Below are 16,588 nucleotides of genomic sequence, written 5' to 3'. Positions count from 1 at the left end.
TTCTTTCACATTGTTCAACTGTATATCCGTATTACTGATATTATGAGCATTTTAACCTGTAAAGTTTGTCCCAAAAAAATAACTGCCTCCATTTTAAGTTATAAGACGTTTTTAGGTTTTCTAAATACATAGGTTTTATTATGTATTTAGATATACACTATAGACACATAAAATCAATGTATGTAGAAAAAACAAACGTTTTGTAATTTGGAATGGAAGGAGTAGCTAGCAAAACTAGCCCAAGTTGAGCATCTTAAAAGCTTAATACAAATATACAACGAACAGTGAAATGCATGAGTACTTTCTTAACATGGAAAGTTCATCAAACTTGCAGCACTGCAGACATTTATCAGCTGCAGCTACAATTTACATTGACGCCTTGCACAACCATAGCATTACGGGTTGAGGCAGGCAAGGGCCATTTCTTGCCAAAGAATAGTGTTACAACATAGGTTTCCTCATAGTAAAAACAAAGACAGTTACAGGGGATGCCGTCAAATGGCATCCATATACAACATCAACATCATCTATAACTCTACAATAACACTACGACGACCGTACATCTTTGAAAACACCACCTTTTTCCATCTCTGCGACAATCTCTTTCAAGGCCGTCACTTTGCTGGCTAAGGTTCTGTACAATCTTGAATATCTGGCCCTTGTACCATCTGCTGTTCGTGCTAAGGCAAGCAAGCTGACTGCCTCTGGCAATTGCTCAAACACACCTTTTATTTCCTCAAAACTCAAGTCCGCAAGAACTGTTGGTCTTGGAACAACACGGATCACCTCGCCACCTTTAGGCTCCTGGACTCGCAGATCAGCCTTAATCACCAGCTCACTGCTCGAATTTGCTCCACACTTTATGATGAAAGGCGCAGTCGTTCCCGTGTTGAACTGCAGTACATTCCATTGTGAAACCTCGCTCTCTCCCAATGCGTTAGACTGCGGGGCAGGATCATCAGGGTCTTCTTCCAGTGACTGCACCAATTCATGGCAGCATTTTGTCAAAATAAGGTTGAACTGCACTTTGTTTAAGAAAAGAAAGTGTGTAGACTTCGCAATATAAATGCTTGAAGCCTTGGAATAAAGCTTGTGCACATATACAGCATTTCACAATGGGAGATAAAGAGAAGGCGTTGCTTAATCTAATATTCACTAGAAATCTTTAGCCAGTTATAACTGTAGTCTGTATGATGTCTGTGACTGTTTCAGGTGCTCACAAGACGTGGAAATGAGGCAAACCCTTGTGACATCTCCTGTATTCTACTTTCACAGACTAGAGATTTCACAGTTTCGCAATTGTAACAAAGCTGTGACAAACATTTTAATGAATAGGGTACTTGCTGCAAGATCCTCTCTCTCACAAAAATTCATTTCTCAACTTCCAGATTCTCAAATGTAATTTCAAACTGGACACAGCTACCTAAATTATAAGTCATTGTGGCTTTTCTAGATACATTGTTTTTGCTATGCACGTATCTAGAAAAGCCAGAGCGACTTATAATTTGGAGTGAAGGGAGTACAAGGAATCAGTATGCTAGTTGCTAGGGCTATGCATTTGCCAATGTGCTGCCAAAGAGCCAAAAATCTAGCAAATTGTGATGCATTAAGGTACATATACAGAAAGCATGACTGCCAAGTTTTGTGCATAAGTAGCAGAAATGCAGAATACATAGTTAATTTCAAATACTAGTTTATGTTACAGTTAAAAACGATAGTAATTGTTTAAGTGGATTTGGTTGGGATAACAGAAGAACCAATTAGTCTCCATCCCTCTGAAGGCTCTGGCTACTTTTTAGGGTTCTGCTTGCTTGATCTGAACTGAACAAGGTTGTCAGGGTTCTCTTTTATAGACAACTTACCCCTAAGCAAATATTCTAACCGAGTCAAACCTATCTCTTTCCTAACAAACCAACAAATACAATATAAGCCACGGTACTATTCACACGCTACAGTGACCGCCTGAAACAGTAAACACCTAGAACTGGTCCTGCTATGTCCGAAGTTGGGCAGAAGAGAATAATAAGTTAAATGAAAAGTCAAAGAAAGATAGGAATGCTTAAGCTCTACTTACAAATGAGATGATAATGGCAAAGAAGATGTAGGAAAAACAAGCTCATGAGGAATAGTCCCTTCATCATGTCACCATAATACTTTTGTAGCTTTCTTAATTAAATTAGGTGGCACTTAATCTACCTAAACACTGGTATTTCTTGTTAATCCAGAGCAATGATTCCAAGGTACTATCTACATACCTCAACAACTTTCCGTGCATCCATGATCTGCTTCTGAGCACATGGATGATCTATATCAAGAAGAGAGGGCATCTGTGTCAAGAGGTCATCCAATGAGTCCAGCAAAGCTTTCCTTTTTGATTTTCTCATAGGTCTTGTAGAGCTTTGTCTCATTACTTCCTGATGTCAAAGAATGAACAAGCACCTCAAGTTAATAAACATATTACAAGAGCTAGATAACTATATCTACATTGGCAAAGCATCAGACCTTGACTTGCTTCAAGATGTTATCTAGAGATATGAGAGAGGCTAATCGCGCATCCTCGGCAGCAGTAGGAGGATTTCGAATTGGTGAACCACCTTCTTCTTTTGTTAACAAGGCAGTGTCAGTTCGCATTTGTTGCATGATCTGACAATAGCATGGTATGATTGGGATCACTCAAGTCCAGATGTTACAAGAAAAGGAAGCATACAAACTACAGAAACTTAACATGTAGTAAGAATCATTTGATTCACCAAAACACACAATGAAAAATGGAAAGTATCATGCAGTGACTCAGGTAAGCACCTTTCTCCTTTTGTGATCCACAGACTCCAGAGCAGAACGGAGTTTACTGACATGTGCAGGATCATCAGCCTCCTCCGTTGCCAATGTGCCAGCTATGTCCTGCAAAATTGTGAAGAATAAGACAAAGAGTTTTAATAAATTTGGTCAGCCAGATGATGAGTCTGGGAAATGAAACCTTCAAGTGTTGTAGTTGTGATGTGTAAACACGCTTTGTGTATTCTGATAAAAGCTGGCCTAAAGCATCAGTCGTAGGGGGCTGCGCTGTACCAAGACCAGCCATCCATCCATCCATAATAGCAGTTGACAGCAGTTCAAGCTGTCCTGCAGCTCCTCCAGCAGCATCCACACCAGTTACAGACAAAAACTCAAAGTTTTCAGCAAGCCATGCACGAATTTGGCGCTGTAATTCACCAGCTGGCGTGTGAACAAAGAGAGCAGCTAAAGCCTTGTTTCCAATTGAAAAGGCCTTAGCTTCCTCAGTAATTTCCCGGAGCTTCCCTCCAGTTACATGTTGTCTCCAAGTCTCCTGCCCAATTATTGTGAAATTAGCACCAGAATGGTTCAGAAAGAAAATAAACGCCAGGTCATTCGTATCAGATGGTGCTATCAATAGATCAGCATAGAGCATACCATGTCCAAACTCAACACACTAACTTCACTACAACTACCTACAATCCATATACTACATGGTTACCTGGAAACAATTAAGCACAGGATCACATTGGAACACATATGTACTACAAAAGAACAAAAATTTACCTCCTCAATACCACGAAGCTTCAGAACAATCGAGGAGAATTTTGATTTCTTTTCCTGTTTAATGTTCACCTTGAAACCATGCACATGTTCATCAACAAGCGCAGTTCGGGAACCATGACCATGGTGGTAAACAGGAGATCTGCCAGGACTACTTCCCCTACTAGAACTTCTACTACGGCCAGTATTTGATTTCTCCAAGAAACGCTCAATTGGAGAGACCTTTATGAAGCAAGGTCAGAGAGTATACTGTTAGGCTTAATGAAAAATGGTAAGATGACTGCTTATATTTTTTCCCCTTAAAATAAATAAATATAAACAAAACAGAGAAACCATGATACCTTGATGGACTGTAGTTCTGGTGATTTAGCAAGCAAAGATCTAATGTATAATATTCTGACTCTTGAAACTAACATAGTATCCATAACTTTTCTTGGTTCCATCTTTCGAATGAATGAAAACACAGCATCGCGGATCTCAGCAAGTATCTCATGCTCCCTAGCTGCACCGGCTTTGATAACTGCAGCCAAGACCTGCACACAAAACATTTCCACTATTGCTTGTGCTTGGAAATCAAGAAAATTGTAAAAATAACATGCACAAGTTCCATACAATATTTTTTCTCAAACATGCAGGAAAGCTGCGTATCACTGCATTAATAGAAGAGAGTTGGAATTTGCAAAACACATACACCCCATTGATATAGCAATTACATATGTGTGTATTGTAAAGAGAAACGATTCGACCTAGAAAATCAACTACCCAAGGTAGAGGAGATAAGGAGAACCCCTTAGCTCATGCCACACCCTAAAGCTGTGATTCCTCCCCAGCAACAGACAAGACCATAAATAAGCTTGGAGAGTGTCATTAAAACACAGTAGTTCCTGTATTTCCACAAAGTCCAAGCACCCAAAATGATGAGTGAGTTAAGTGCGCAGAAAAAAAGGTTCAATGGTACATATGTACTCACGGATGCAAGAGGGGTCTCCGATATTCAGCTTCAGCCTAATGCACAAGATAAGCACTGTTGGTGGCTTACAAATTCTGGAATACTTGACTAAGTCAGCATATGTATAGAGGCTATGTCCATTGTGCCATGTGAGTTAATCTGGAAATTTTGGGTGCCAGAGAAGTGACAGTTTTTCCTTTAGTTGTGCACACGATAGATATTGGACAGAGGATAGGCTGCCCCTTAGAGGATTGCCTCATCCAACCAATGCCCTTTCGATGATCATGGGGATGAGACCATCCAACATGTCCTTTTGAGTTGCGTCTTCAGCCAGGTGTGGTCACTCCTCTTCCTTTCTTAAGGACTGCCTGAGCTCTCACCACAGCTCGATGACATGGTGTCCTGGCTTTCTGGGAGTAACAGAGTTGTGGTTGAGAATCAATGCTATGATCCTGGGAAACTGGAAGCAGGGTTTGAACTTGCGGATCACTCTGGGTGAATGGACCGTGTGGAAAGTAGAGCTTGTCCTCAGGCAGATTTTAGAGGTCACATCTGGGAAACCGGAAGCAGGTTTGAACTCGGTGGTCACTCTGATCCTGGAAAACTTGAAGCGGGGTTTGAACTCACTGATCACTCTGGGTGCATGAACCGTGTGGAAGCACTGCAACAATAGTGTGTTCAATGGAGCTAAGCCTAGTGTAGAGCTTGCCCTCAGGCAAATTATAGAGCTTGCCCTCACCGCAACAATAGTCATGTCTGGCGTCTAGCAGTAGGGGCCGCCAATTTAGTGGGTTAGCAGCTTGGTTAAGGCCACTTTCTGTGACAGGCACAAATGTAATTGCTGTACTGTTCTGAGGTTGTGGGTGCAATGATACGTAGTTCTCCAGGTATCCGAGAAAAAAAAAAGTACATGGGCAGGCGAGGACAATATAAGGGAAGGAGCAAAACTAGCTAGTTGCCATGAACAAAAGGTATAGTAAATCCAGTAATAGTATTATATATGTTGGGGTGGTATTAATTACCAGCATCAAAAGCTTATTAGCACCATCAGCTATTGCAGCAAATCCCTCAAAATGGTCAGGATCAAAATCCATGAGTGCAGACGTAAGGTACTCCCCAGCAGGTGTAGTTTTTGCTAGCTCATTGCTTGATTTCACAATAGCTCCACTGTTTCCAGTTTTATCCAGAGATACCGGTGATGCATACACATCTGGCGATCGAATTTTGCTGCTGTCACTCCTGCAGATAGAATGGTAAATTTGGACTCTATGTCTCAATGTTCTTTACACCAAGTATTATTGACTAATTGTAGGTGTAGCCACTTTTACCTGCCTATCTCCCTTCCCTGACCATTAGCTGGCTTGTTTGCGGAAGGGCTTGAAACCTATGAAAGCAGTTAGTAGTTACCCATGAAAACCTCGTGGGAGTTTTTAGGGACAAATTTACTAACAGTTCACATAATTACATATGGTAAGAAGAAATTTTATCAATCAAAACGTATTGTCTACTTTAACATACAAGATGAGATTTGGGAGCGGGGAAAAAAGAAGGCAGTAACTAAAGCTCCCAAGCCAATGATATATATATCCACTCCCTCCGTTCCAAGATGTAGATTGTTACAGCTTTGTCCTAAGTCAAACTTCTATAGAAAAATGCACCAACATCTACAACATCAAATTAGTTTAATGAAATCCAAAACTAAACTAGTAAGAAATATGTCTTGATCGTATATTTAATTGTATTGTACTCCATTCCAAATTATAAGACGTTTTAGCTTTTCAAGACACATAACTTTTGCTATACACTTAGATATACATTTATACACTATGTCTAGATACATAGCAAAAGCAATGTATCTAAAAAAGCCAAAACCACTTATAATTTGGAACGGAGGGAGTACATATTAATATATTTTTCTATAGACTTGGTCCAAGATAAGTTTAACTTAGGACAAAACTAAACGACCTACATTTTGGGACGGAGGGAGGCAGGGAGTACACTCAAATAGGCTTTGCTCAATAAAGTTCTGTCAGAAATTAACAAGCAGACATAGGCAAACTAGGAATATGTTTCTAATATATGCACAGGTGTTTACTAGATCCATCAGGTTAAATGAACAAAGAACATGACACACACCTATTCCTCATAAACTCAATTTGGGTAGATACTAGACACCCTAAGCAATGAATGATATGGATCAAATCACTTTTTTGTAAAGTCTCAACTGTAGATTTTAGTTGATTTTTTGTTGTTTCCCATAATTAACAGTGAAAGTTGCCACAAGATGTCCTACAAACATCGTAGACACAGCAAAATGTGGCATGAATCTTTGGTCCTTTCCACATGCAGAAAGGCAGTCCCACAAAACAACAAAATAATTGAAAAGGAACTAGTTCATAACACAGAGCACAACAACAAAAAAGGCAAAAGAATACTTTGGGGGCAACCTGTGGAGCACTTCCTAATCCTGACTTCTCTGTAAGTCTGTCAAAAAGCTTCTCGTTCTCTTCATGTAATTTCTGTATTTGTTTTTGTAGCAAAGGAAGGAAAGGTTTGTGAGAATGAGATCAAAGAAATGACTACAAAAGATATTTAGATCAAACTGTAAGAAAACAATGTTTCAACAGGAAACTTGAATTTTGTTAACTTAAAGAAAAGACAGATCATGCATCAACAGTCATGGTGGAGCACACAAGGATGGCAAGAATCTTCACAAGAATAGTGGCAGTATAGTTAGCAAAAATTCAACTTCTAATCAGGCACCCATTCAAAGGTTTTAGAATAAAACTGGGGTGTGAGAAGATCTCTAAACTTGTAGTTGAAGATAGCAAAACAAAAGTAAAAAAACAGAGCAGTCAGAATTTAACAGGCAGGTCACACTTGCTCAATTTATATATCAGGAGTATATTTTATTTAGGATGGTACCATGAAAAAGAACATCCATAACATTGAAAACTTGTTGTACTACTGAACTTGCGATATTTCCTGGTAAGTGGGTGCCCATATATTCAATGCAAATTGCTCCAATCAGTGAACCCAATCCCATCTGCCGGTTCTACTATTTAACTATCATTTCAAACAACTGAAGATGAACAAATTTAGGTCACTCTATGGGTTTAAATTCACTGGAATCTGAATGTCCATTGTTTAAACTTTCAGCTAACTTATTATAGTACATGCATTTCATGGGGAACCGGTGATACTTATAGCGATGAAAGGATCCATTGTGTATCTACCTCAATAAGGGCATCCCTTTTTGCCAATTCCTCCTCAAGCCTTTTAGTCACTGAAGATGAGTCAGCAGTTGATTCTGTTATCTTTGGGGAAGAAATTACTGAAGCAGATTCAGAACCAATAGTTGATCTAGCATCACTAGCATTGAGGGCCTCATTAAGCTGAGACTCAATGGACTTGAGTTTTGTCTGCAAATTATATAAAAGAAAAAAAATTGGAAAGCATAAGGGAATATCATGGCATGGTAAAAGATATATGCTTCAGATAATACAACAATTAGCATAACCATAAGTCCATAACCACTCAAGCAGATAAAAAGAATATAAAATAGGGAGCTGCACCATACTAACCAATTCCAAAGACCAGAAGTATGTAGCATTAAGGGTGCAATCTCGATTGTTAGATCATAATGCCATTTCCCTATCAAAAACTAAACTTGACTAGCAGGTCATGATAGGTAAACATGATGGGGAAGGGGCCAACAATGACAAATAGTCTCACTAGTTACTGTCTCCAATGAACAAAGAATTATTATAAAGATATGATGTTCAAATTTCAATGGTTTATTGCCCAACTAGTAAATGTATGTAAGATCGCTTGAGCAAAACATAATCTTAGCAGAGTTCAAATCTGTGTGATTGGACACACTAAGTTAACTTACAAATAGGCGACTTTGTCATGGTGAAAACCAATAATTTCGAAGAGGCTCTCACAGCATTATTAAATGTGGTACACTGCATAGAACTTGAAAAGGGGGGTATATATTTTATGGCTCCATCCGGAAAAACCCTCATCAGGACATGATGTGATCCCATCCCATGGTTGTCACTACAGAGCCAACCTTACTAAATTATAATTAAACTGCGGTCACCATTAATTAATAAGTTGATTTGTGTAAACAGTGGTTGCTATCTCGTGGATTACCTAACATGTACATTAACAATAAATTGAGCAGCCCACATAAAAACTACTCAGTACAGTGGAGAAACTAAGAACCATAGTGCATGTTCACAACATCATCATGAAGAAAAACAATAGCAAAAGCGTACAATATTTAAAAATAAGTGACAGGACAAAAGACGATAAAACAGTAGTAAACAAAGTAGGTGCATCCAAACATGACTCAATGAATATGCTTGTTAGGAAAAAATATAGAGATGGATTAACATTTAACCTGTAGTGACTGAATTGTTAAATCTCGTTCTTGCATTTTTAGTTTTTGGTCTTGTTCAACTTTCAAAAGATGAGAAATCTGATCCCTTAGCTGGTTATTCTGCTCTTTCTCAATCTTGTGCTTCTCGGCAAGCATTAAATTTTCAGACTGCAACCAATAACAAGACAACAAAAATGTCAAGTATTTCACAAGAAATGGATGAAATACTATATCAAGTTCTACAGCTACAGTTAAGTACACTGCAACCAAGAGCCAATGCATCAAATTACATAGACTTAATAGATGTATCACAACAGGTGTAAGACTAAAGAGGGAAGATGAAACAAATTGTGACTATTCACATAAGGAAACCAGGCCTTTTTGTCAGGGAATAGAAGCCAAGCAACCTAGTTAAATATACTTCACAATAACATTACGGTAAATCCACAGGATCCAACAAAAAAGGCAACAAAAAAGAAGAATGGCTTGTTTAAAGCTTTCCCTTAAAAATCTTCCTTGTGTTCCCAAATAACAAAGCAGTTCAACATGGATGTGATTGGTTGCTTGCATTAAGGCATATCCAGAGTTCTCCAATGCAAAATTCTGGTGTTTGGTTGCCCATATTGGGTCTTATGCTGTCCTACAAAGTGCAAAAGAGGTCTCCACCACTGCATTTTGGAGTATGCCAAAATCGCCCATGCTAGCTTGCACCAGCAGCCAGGTCCGCAAAGAGGTGGCCATATACAATACAAATCAGGCAACCAAACAAAAATGTAAAATATGCAATTTACCTAAACAGGGCAACAAAACACGAGCACATTGCATTGTATTTATGCTGGCTTAGACTATGCTTCAGAAGGTAGGGGTTCACATTTTCTTCTAGGGTTCTCATATTGTTGCGCATCACCCTGTTTGTTTCAGCTTTTGGCCACTTTTAGACTACTAGCTTTTTGACTTTCCAAAATCCAAACAGCTCCCATAAGCCAAAGCCCAGAAGCTCATTATAGTGAGCTTCCGGCTTTTGGCTTCCGGGAGCTTTTTGGCTTTTGAAAGGTTCAAAAGCTGAGGTCCAAAAGCTCCCAGGAAGCCAAACAAACAGGCCTGCAAGAAGATTGAGTTCAGAATAAACAATAACCTATCTGTCTTGGTACTAATTTTAATTTAAGCTCTGCTTGTTTGATTGTAACAATTTGGCCAATGGATTGTTACAGTCTACGACCTGTTTGTTTCAGCTTGCAGTGCTTGCAGTGCAAGCTGTGATCCACAATATGCAAGCTAAAACAAACAGGGCTTAACAAGATCCGAAGCAAACAGTGCAGATAATTAATATCAACCTTGAGATCAGCTTGGAGTGTAGACGAAACTCTCCAGGCTTTCTGAACTTCATTGAACAGCAGTGTGCACTGGTCGTTAGCCTCTTTTAGAGAATGTTTTAACCCAATAACTTCTTGCCGCAGTTCTAGAACCTCCTTTTCTTTGTCATGCAATTCTTTGCGTGAATCATTTGCCTGTAAATAAACCAGAAAAGTGGTTACAAGTAGTTCTAGTGTTCTACTACAATGCTGGCTTGTGCCAACTTGCATGTGGATGCCAGGTTCAGTAAACAAATAGGACCAAAAGATTGAGCTGCCTAACATATATATTTATGTTAGTACAAATTGTTTTAATAATTCTACCCACTAGAATGGATGTGTATGTAGCACTGAAACTAGCAAAACACAGCCACAAATAATTATAAGCATCAATGAACTGTATAGGGTGCACCAGCTGCTCCCAAGAAAAGAGAAAAAAATGGGTAAAAGGCACAGTGAGATTTTCTTCAGCAGTGCATCTCTCACCATAACTCCCAATGGTTCTCTTTTCCCATCTCCCCTACCTTCTTCCTCAACACTACCAACTCTTACTATAGCGCAACAATATGAGAACCCTACAAGAAAATGTGACACGAATCCAACTACATCTAGTGTGCATAGATGCACAAGAAAAAAACCTGGAACGATGTAGAGAACAGTCAAAATATTCAAATCATACCACGTCTTTCCATTTCTTTATTGTGTCACGATTTCCAAGGCTCAGCTCAGCATTTCTTGCTCTTGCAGAAAAACTGAGTGTGGATAAAGTTCTTGACAAATTTGAAGCACTTGGACTTACATGCACGATCAGCAAGATCTTTGAGCTACTTCCTGCACCAATGAAGGCATGTTAAAACAGAGGCACTACCACAGGCTGAAAGTTTATGTTATGCCTCTGCTCCCAGAGAGCAGGTACCTTCCCGTAGGCAAAAGAAGATACTGTTTTCTATGACACGGTGCATTTTCTAAGGAGCTACTCCCTCCGTCCATGAAAGAAACAATTCCTAGAGTTGTCTTAAGTCAATTTTTTAAAACTTTGACTGAATTTCTAGGAAAAAATGCTAAGATTTATGGTACCAAATTAGTACAATTAGATTTATCATAGGATATATTTTCATAAGATGCTTATTTTATGTCATAGATATTGATGCTCTTTTCTATAAAGTTAGTCAAACTAAAAAAAAATTTGACTGGCACGGATTCTAAGACACATTGTTAAATAACTAAACATCCTCTGGTACTTAGCATTCATTTTGTTCCTTCCCGTTGTTCAGGTGGTGCGCCTCCAATTCATTAAACAAAAATTTCCAACATATTAACAGCAGAAATGCATCAAACAAAGTATTAGCCTCGAATGGTGTTACCTAGAGAGTCAGCTAAGATTTGCGTGATTCTTGAATTCCCAGATAGAACAGGCTCCTTCTTTGCGCTTAAAGAGGCAAATGCATCACCCAGCCTATGCAGACAATAAATGAGAGCAACTTAACATATAAGCCAAAAGGACATTAAAAAGGAAGGAACTCCCACTTAGTTTAGTCTGCAGGCAGTCGTCTACTTGTTGACATAGGCACGAATGTAACTTTATTTGGGTGTGTGCGGGGTGTGTTTTGTACTTGGGGTCTCCCCCCCTCATTTTTTACCTTCTTAATACAATGAAGCGCAGTTCTCCTGCGTTTTCGATAAAAAAGGTAGTATGCCACAGAACAAGGGCCCATTTTACTGACAATTAAACAGGCAATGATCATAACAAATAGAAAAGGTAGAAATATGGTCTTGAATCAAGCTACTTACGCAGAAAGTGACTTTGAGACATGCAAGAAATCTGTTACATTGTCCCTGTTGGCGTCTTCTTCAAGCAAGCATTCACTTGCTGGCAAATCCACTAGAGAAAGCTTACTGTATAGATGCTCGCCTGTTACGTAGTTTCTGTAGTGTATGTGAATGGTAATGATCCTGAAAAAGAACAGCTGATTCAAATTTAAATAGAAAGGGGATGGTGGACGAAACAGACATTACAAATCCAAGCATTAATAGCCTATAATCAGATGCTGAGAACAAAAAAAAAGAAGTGATTAGTGATTTTAACAAGGAAGCAGTAAAGAGCGCCATTTTTATTCGCAAAAGAGAAAGTGTGCCATTTTAAATTAACCAGCCATCAAATGGAGCTGGCAGTCTATGCTCAAGAAAGAAAGGTGGAGCTGGTAGTCTGCACCTGACTTACATGAATCATTACATTCTAAAAACAATTATATGAGAGTTGAACAACTAAACTCCAAAACATAGGGATGCTTTTTAAACAGTGACAGTGTTCGACAAACAATGGCCAAGAGGTGTCTGCTAGACATACACAATGCCACCACCTCTAATCTTTTGGGGCTACAGAGACAATGCATAGGGCACTGCTGCGACATTGAGCTGAGTTATTTGACCATGTAAACTAAGGGGGTGTTTGGTTCACCTAGCATCTCTTAAATTTAGTCCCATTTAGTCACCTTTTACCCAAACACTATGACTAAATGGGACTAAATGGCCTTTAGTCCTCTCTAGTCACTTTGGAGTGACTAAAAGGGACTAAACCATTTAGGAGCAACTAAAGTTTAGGAGGACAAACCAAACAGGGCCTAAACCCGTGCTGTATACTCTCCCTTATCATGTTCACATGAACTCTTGAAACTTGTATATGCTACACCTTTTGCATGCTAATACAAATGTTCAGGCTGGCATCTTGCCCGCTGTAGTTACGGTCAAAAAAATATATAGTATTCTACAGAAAGAAAACAGGAAATGTTTCACATACAGGTGAGAAACCATGGCCTTTGGTGAATTTACTGATCGGTTTTGAAGTGCTATCTTTAGTGCCGCAGAAAACTCTAGTGGATTTTCAACCTTCTCTTGGACAAGCTCCACAAAGGATTCTTGCACACCCATTCGAACTTTTGGGACAGTGCTGCTAGATTCTGATAGCAAATCCCTAACCTGTGTTACAAAGAACACACAAATTTATCTCCTTATTATACCATATACAGGGTAAGGTAACATGGAGTAACATATTTTCTTAACGGCATAACAAATGATTATAGAGTTCAAAGGCACCTGATCATTGTAGAGCTCACAGGCAGTAAAATAGAAGTTAAAATGTGCTGTAGAAGTAGTATCTGAGTTTGAAAGATCAAACAGTTCTTCAAAGCTCCGCAGATATAAACCACGATCATGACTAGATCCTTCCTGGAAAGAGCACATGATTAAAAAACAAGATGTTGCAGACATGTATTAAAAATCATGCCAGCAAAGAGCTCATATATCATGTAAGAATATCAGTACTTTGTGTAAATGCTGACTGGCTTCAAGATAGGAGTATAAATCAGATTTTTTCAAACAAAGTAATTCTAAAACATTAGCATCATGAAATAAAATAAAAATAAAAATGTTAGCATCACCTATGAAAGCTCTATGACATACTACATGTACCCACAAAACCAAAATAAGAATGCCATGTCACAAACATTACTATGTTTCTTTGTGTAAGCTATTGACACATGTTTCATTCTTATAGCTTTCTAAAGTATGTTTCTTTTGCAAGAATATGGATTACACAACCAATCAACATATAGTATGCGATTGTTTAAACACAAGAAAATATACTTTGACCAATTGTATTTGTCTATGATAACAAAGTGTCCGATTGCATCAGATTCCATAATTCTTGTTCTTTCATTAAAGCTCAGTTGGGACACAATTGTGGTTTCAGCGCTGTGCAGCCCTATACTACGAAGTGGTATTCAAGATAGTATTTATCATATGAAGAAATTAATATGGTGTTAAAGAGACAATTTGCACATCACTTCATCTAAAATTGTAAGTTAAACAGTGGCACATGCGAGAGTGTCAAAGACTTGATGTGTACCAGCGTATGTGTTTTGCCAGAACAGCTTTGACCATATGCAAATATGGAAATATTGTACCCATCCAGGGCAGATTGCACGAATGGTTGAACATCAAGGAAAAGTTCACCTGAAACGAAAATTGGATGGCTGAAAAGTGTAAGAACAATATAGGACAACACAGTATTCAATCAATCTAGCTCCTTTAAAGCGCATCCTATATTGATGTACACCTAACATTCACAAGAAAGTATGTTTAGAACCCCACTCCACCAGTCCTACCTTGCCCAATGTGGGGTCCATATACCCTATCAAACTCATAATCCTTCTTAGGATTGGTTAAAGATTCATCTCCTGTGTTTACACGGATACTAAAATCATCTGGAAACTCTACTACTGATGGACCCTCGTCTTCAAATAGTGGTCTACTACGACAAAACACTTTGACATTGCCTGCAAGATGGTGAAATTTATTGAATCATTATGGGCTATTAAAATATATGTCATACATAAAAGATATTTGCAAGCCAGAAGTACAAGAACATTGTGTGGGGTACCTTTCAAGGTCAATAGGTCATTGAAAATCCTTTTCTTCTCATGAATCAAAGGGGTGATTCTAGCTTCAGTCTCAAGGGCAGCTTGATCTATAGCAGAAAAAGGACAGAAATCTCAGAGGATAATGAAAAGAATAAATAATATGAAACATAAGGATGATAACTCGATGAGAGCTTGGATTAGAATAGAACACGAGAGTTGACATTTGCCAGCAAACACCCTTGGCACTTCTAAAATTGATTGGTACACAAATAGGGAGAAGACAACAAGGTATCACACTATCACAGATACCAGCAATCATATGGTGTGCTGATCAACTAAACGCCACCGGAGCATGCAACTTATTTTAAGAAACATACAAGCTCATTGTTACTGATCCGAGGAAAGAAAACACTATGATGATTAACATTATCAAGATCAACCAAAGCAAGGCATAGAAGAAAACAACAAAATTGAGTTCAATGATGATCAAGGGTGCTCCCTTAATGATCCAAGAGTAGCAGAACAAGGAATGCTTCAATTTACTGAAAGACATGAAGAAGAGATGCCGAGCTTACCTAATTTTCGAGTTCTGTCAGCGAGAAATCCAAGATAGCGGGTGACACGACCCAATTTTGCATTAGAATACTCAAGAAGGTCACTAGCTTCCTGTCTAAGCTCCAAGCAGTCCTCTTTAGCAAGCTACAAAAGGAGTTTAAAAATGTCAGTTGGCAATAACTGAGTGGATGGCAAGAAAGGGAGACAAGGAGCATGAAGTGGGTAAATAAACAATCATGGACAATAAATCTGATTTGATGTGATAATATCATGCCAAACCGTGGCTATATAAACATACTAAAAATGGATAAAAGGGTAGCCAGGCACTTTTGGGGGGCTCTATAACTCATTTACACTCCTTAGTTCGCAGTGATCAGCTAGTAATTCAACAAGTAGAACATATTAAGGCTCATCACACTATAACAGCATCGTCTCATCTGTCCAACCACACGAAACTAAAGCACATGGGCCTGGCAAACACATCCCTTTAAATCACCTGAATTTGTGCCAATCTAACACATTCTAATTTTGGTTATCCCATCCAACAAATTTCAAAACTCCCAGCATCTGTCTGCAACAGAACCACCACGCCCAAACAGATCGAGCAAAATGGTTTCCAACCAATCAAACCACCACGAAACCATACAATCTGTGTCAGTCAACTTGTGCTAATTCATAAACCTGTGAAGGGAGCTATACAAAGTCATCCCAATTTTCCCGCTCAACCTATGCAAAATGCTTCATCAATGGCGGGCATTCCAGCACCATACAAGCTACAATACCAGCTTGCGGCACCCCCGCGGACAAATCGAGCTAAAACCAGACACAACAAAAGCATCAACCGTTACCGAACCAGAACTCAAGAGGCGAGACGAGCACCTGGACGCTGTCCGCGAGCTGGTCCAGCCGGTCGGCAACGGGCACTGCGCCGGCCCCGGCGGAGGGGCGGAGCACCATGGCCGTCGGCGGAGCCCGCGGCATCGCGGTCGGTGCCGACGCCAACGCCGTCGTCGTCGCCGGCTGCGGCGGCTCGAACCCCGACACGTCCCAGGACCAGCTGCCGCGCGAGCCTGCCATTGGCGCCGCGGCCACCGGAAACCCTAGATCGCGACAGGAAAAGGAGCCGGGGTTTTGCAAGGATGAGAGGCGGAGGGAGGAGGAGGTGGCGGCGGTGGTGGTGAACGGAGGGAGCCGCCCGCCGGCGCCTCTATTCTATCTATCGCTTCGAGAAGGAGAGGGCGGAGGACAGGGGCCAGAAATTTTTCCGCTTTCGCATTTCGGTTTGTTGCTTCTCCTTGCTCCGTTGGACCCCACCTCCTCGGCTGATGGGCTTGTGGTGGAACCGTGGAAAGCTTTTTGGCATCGGTTT

General features: G+C 39.7%; 1 protein-coding gene across 2 annotated transcripts; it reads right to left on the bottom strand.

Moving 5' to 3' along the window:
• On the bottom strand, positions 236 to 16,532 carry LOC8070779 (kinesin-like protein KIN-14L). Of its 2 annotated transcripts, none has more exons than XM_002436662.2 (23): positions 16,099 to 16,532; positions 15,240 to 15,363; positions 14,685 to 14,771; positions 14,410 to 14,580; positions 14,151 to 14,257; positions 13,340 to 13,471; positions 13,044 to 13,222; positions 12,038 to 12,199; positions 11,611 to 11,702; positions 10,926 to 11,077; positions 10,229 to 10,402; positions 8,916 to 9,062; positions 7,744 to 7,929; positions 6,943 to 7,026; positions 5,836 to 5,891; positions 5,530 to 5,746; positions 3,900 to 4,091; positions 3,562 to 3,780; positions 2,978 to 3,328; positions 2,803 to 2,901; positions 2,503 to 2,643; positions 2,256 to 2,414; positions 236 to 978 (listed from the first exon to the last, which is right to left on the bottom strand). In XM_002436662.2, the coding sequence occupies exons 1-23, from the start codon at positions 16,294 to 16,296 to the stop codon at positions 547 to 549; spliced, it is 3,861 nt and encodes a 1,286-aa protein (XP_002436707.1). In that variant the 5' UTR covers positions 16,297 to 16,532; the 3' UTR covers positions 236 to 546. The 2 variants fall into 2 exon arrangements, with proteins under 2 accessions (XP_002436707.1, XP_021304846.1); XM_021449171.1 differs by having other exon boundaries at positions 6,955 to 7,026.

This window comes from Sorghum bicolor, chromosome 10 (genome assembly GCF_000003195.3).
Source record: "Sorghum bicolor cultivar BTx623 chromosome 10, Sorghum_bicolor_NCBIv3, whole genome shotgun sequence".
Lineage (NCBI taxonomy): Eukaryota > Viridiplantae > Streptophyta > Magnoliopsida > Poales > Poaceae > Sorghum > Sorghum bicolor.
Note: the sequence above shows the minus strand (reverse complement) of the source record. Positions and strands in the feature narration are given on the sequence as shown.

Bases quoted from the DNA above. Each gene is read 5' to 3' on its own strand.
- LOC8070779 (XM_002436662.2), bottom strand. From the start codon at position 16,296: ATGGCAGGCTCGCGCGGCAGCTGGTCCTGGGACGTGTCGGGGTTCGAG. The intron at 13,472-14,150 runs GTACACATCAAG...TGCTCTTTCCAG, and splicing joins CTGGCAAAACACATACGCTG to GAAGGATCTAGTCATGATCG. The intron at 7,930-8,915 runs GTTAAATGTTAA...TATAATTTGCAG, and splicing joins TAACAATTCAGTCACTACAG to ACAAAACTCAAGTCCATTGA.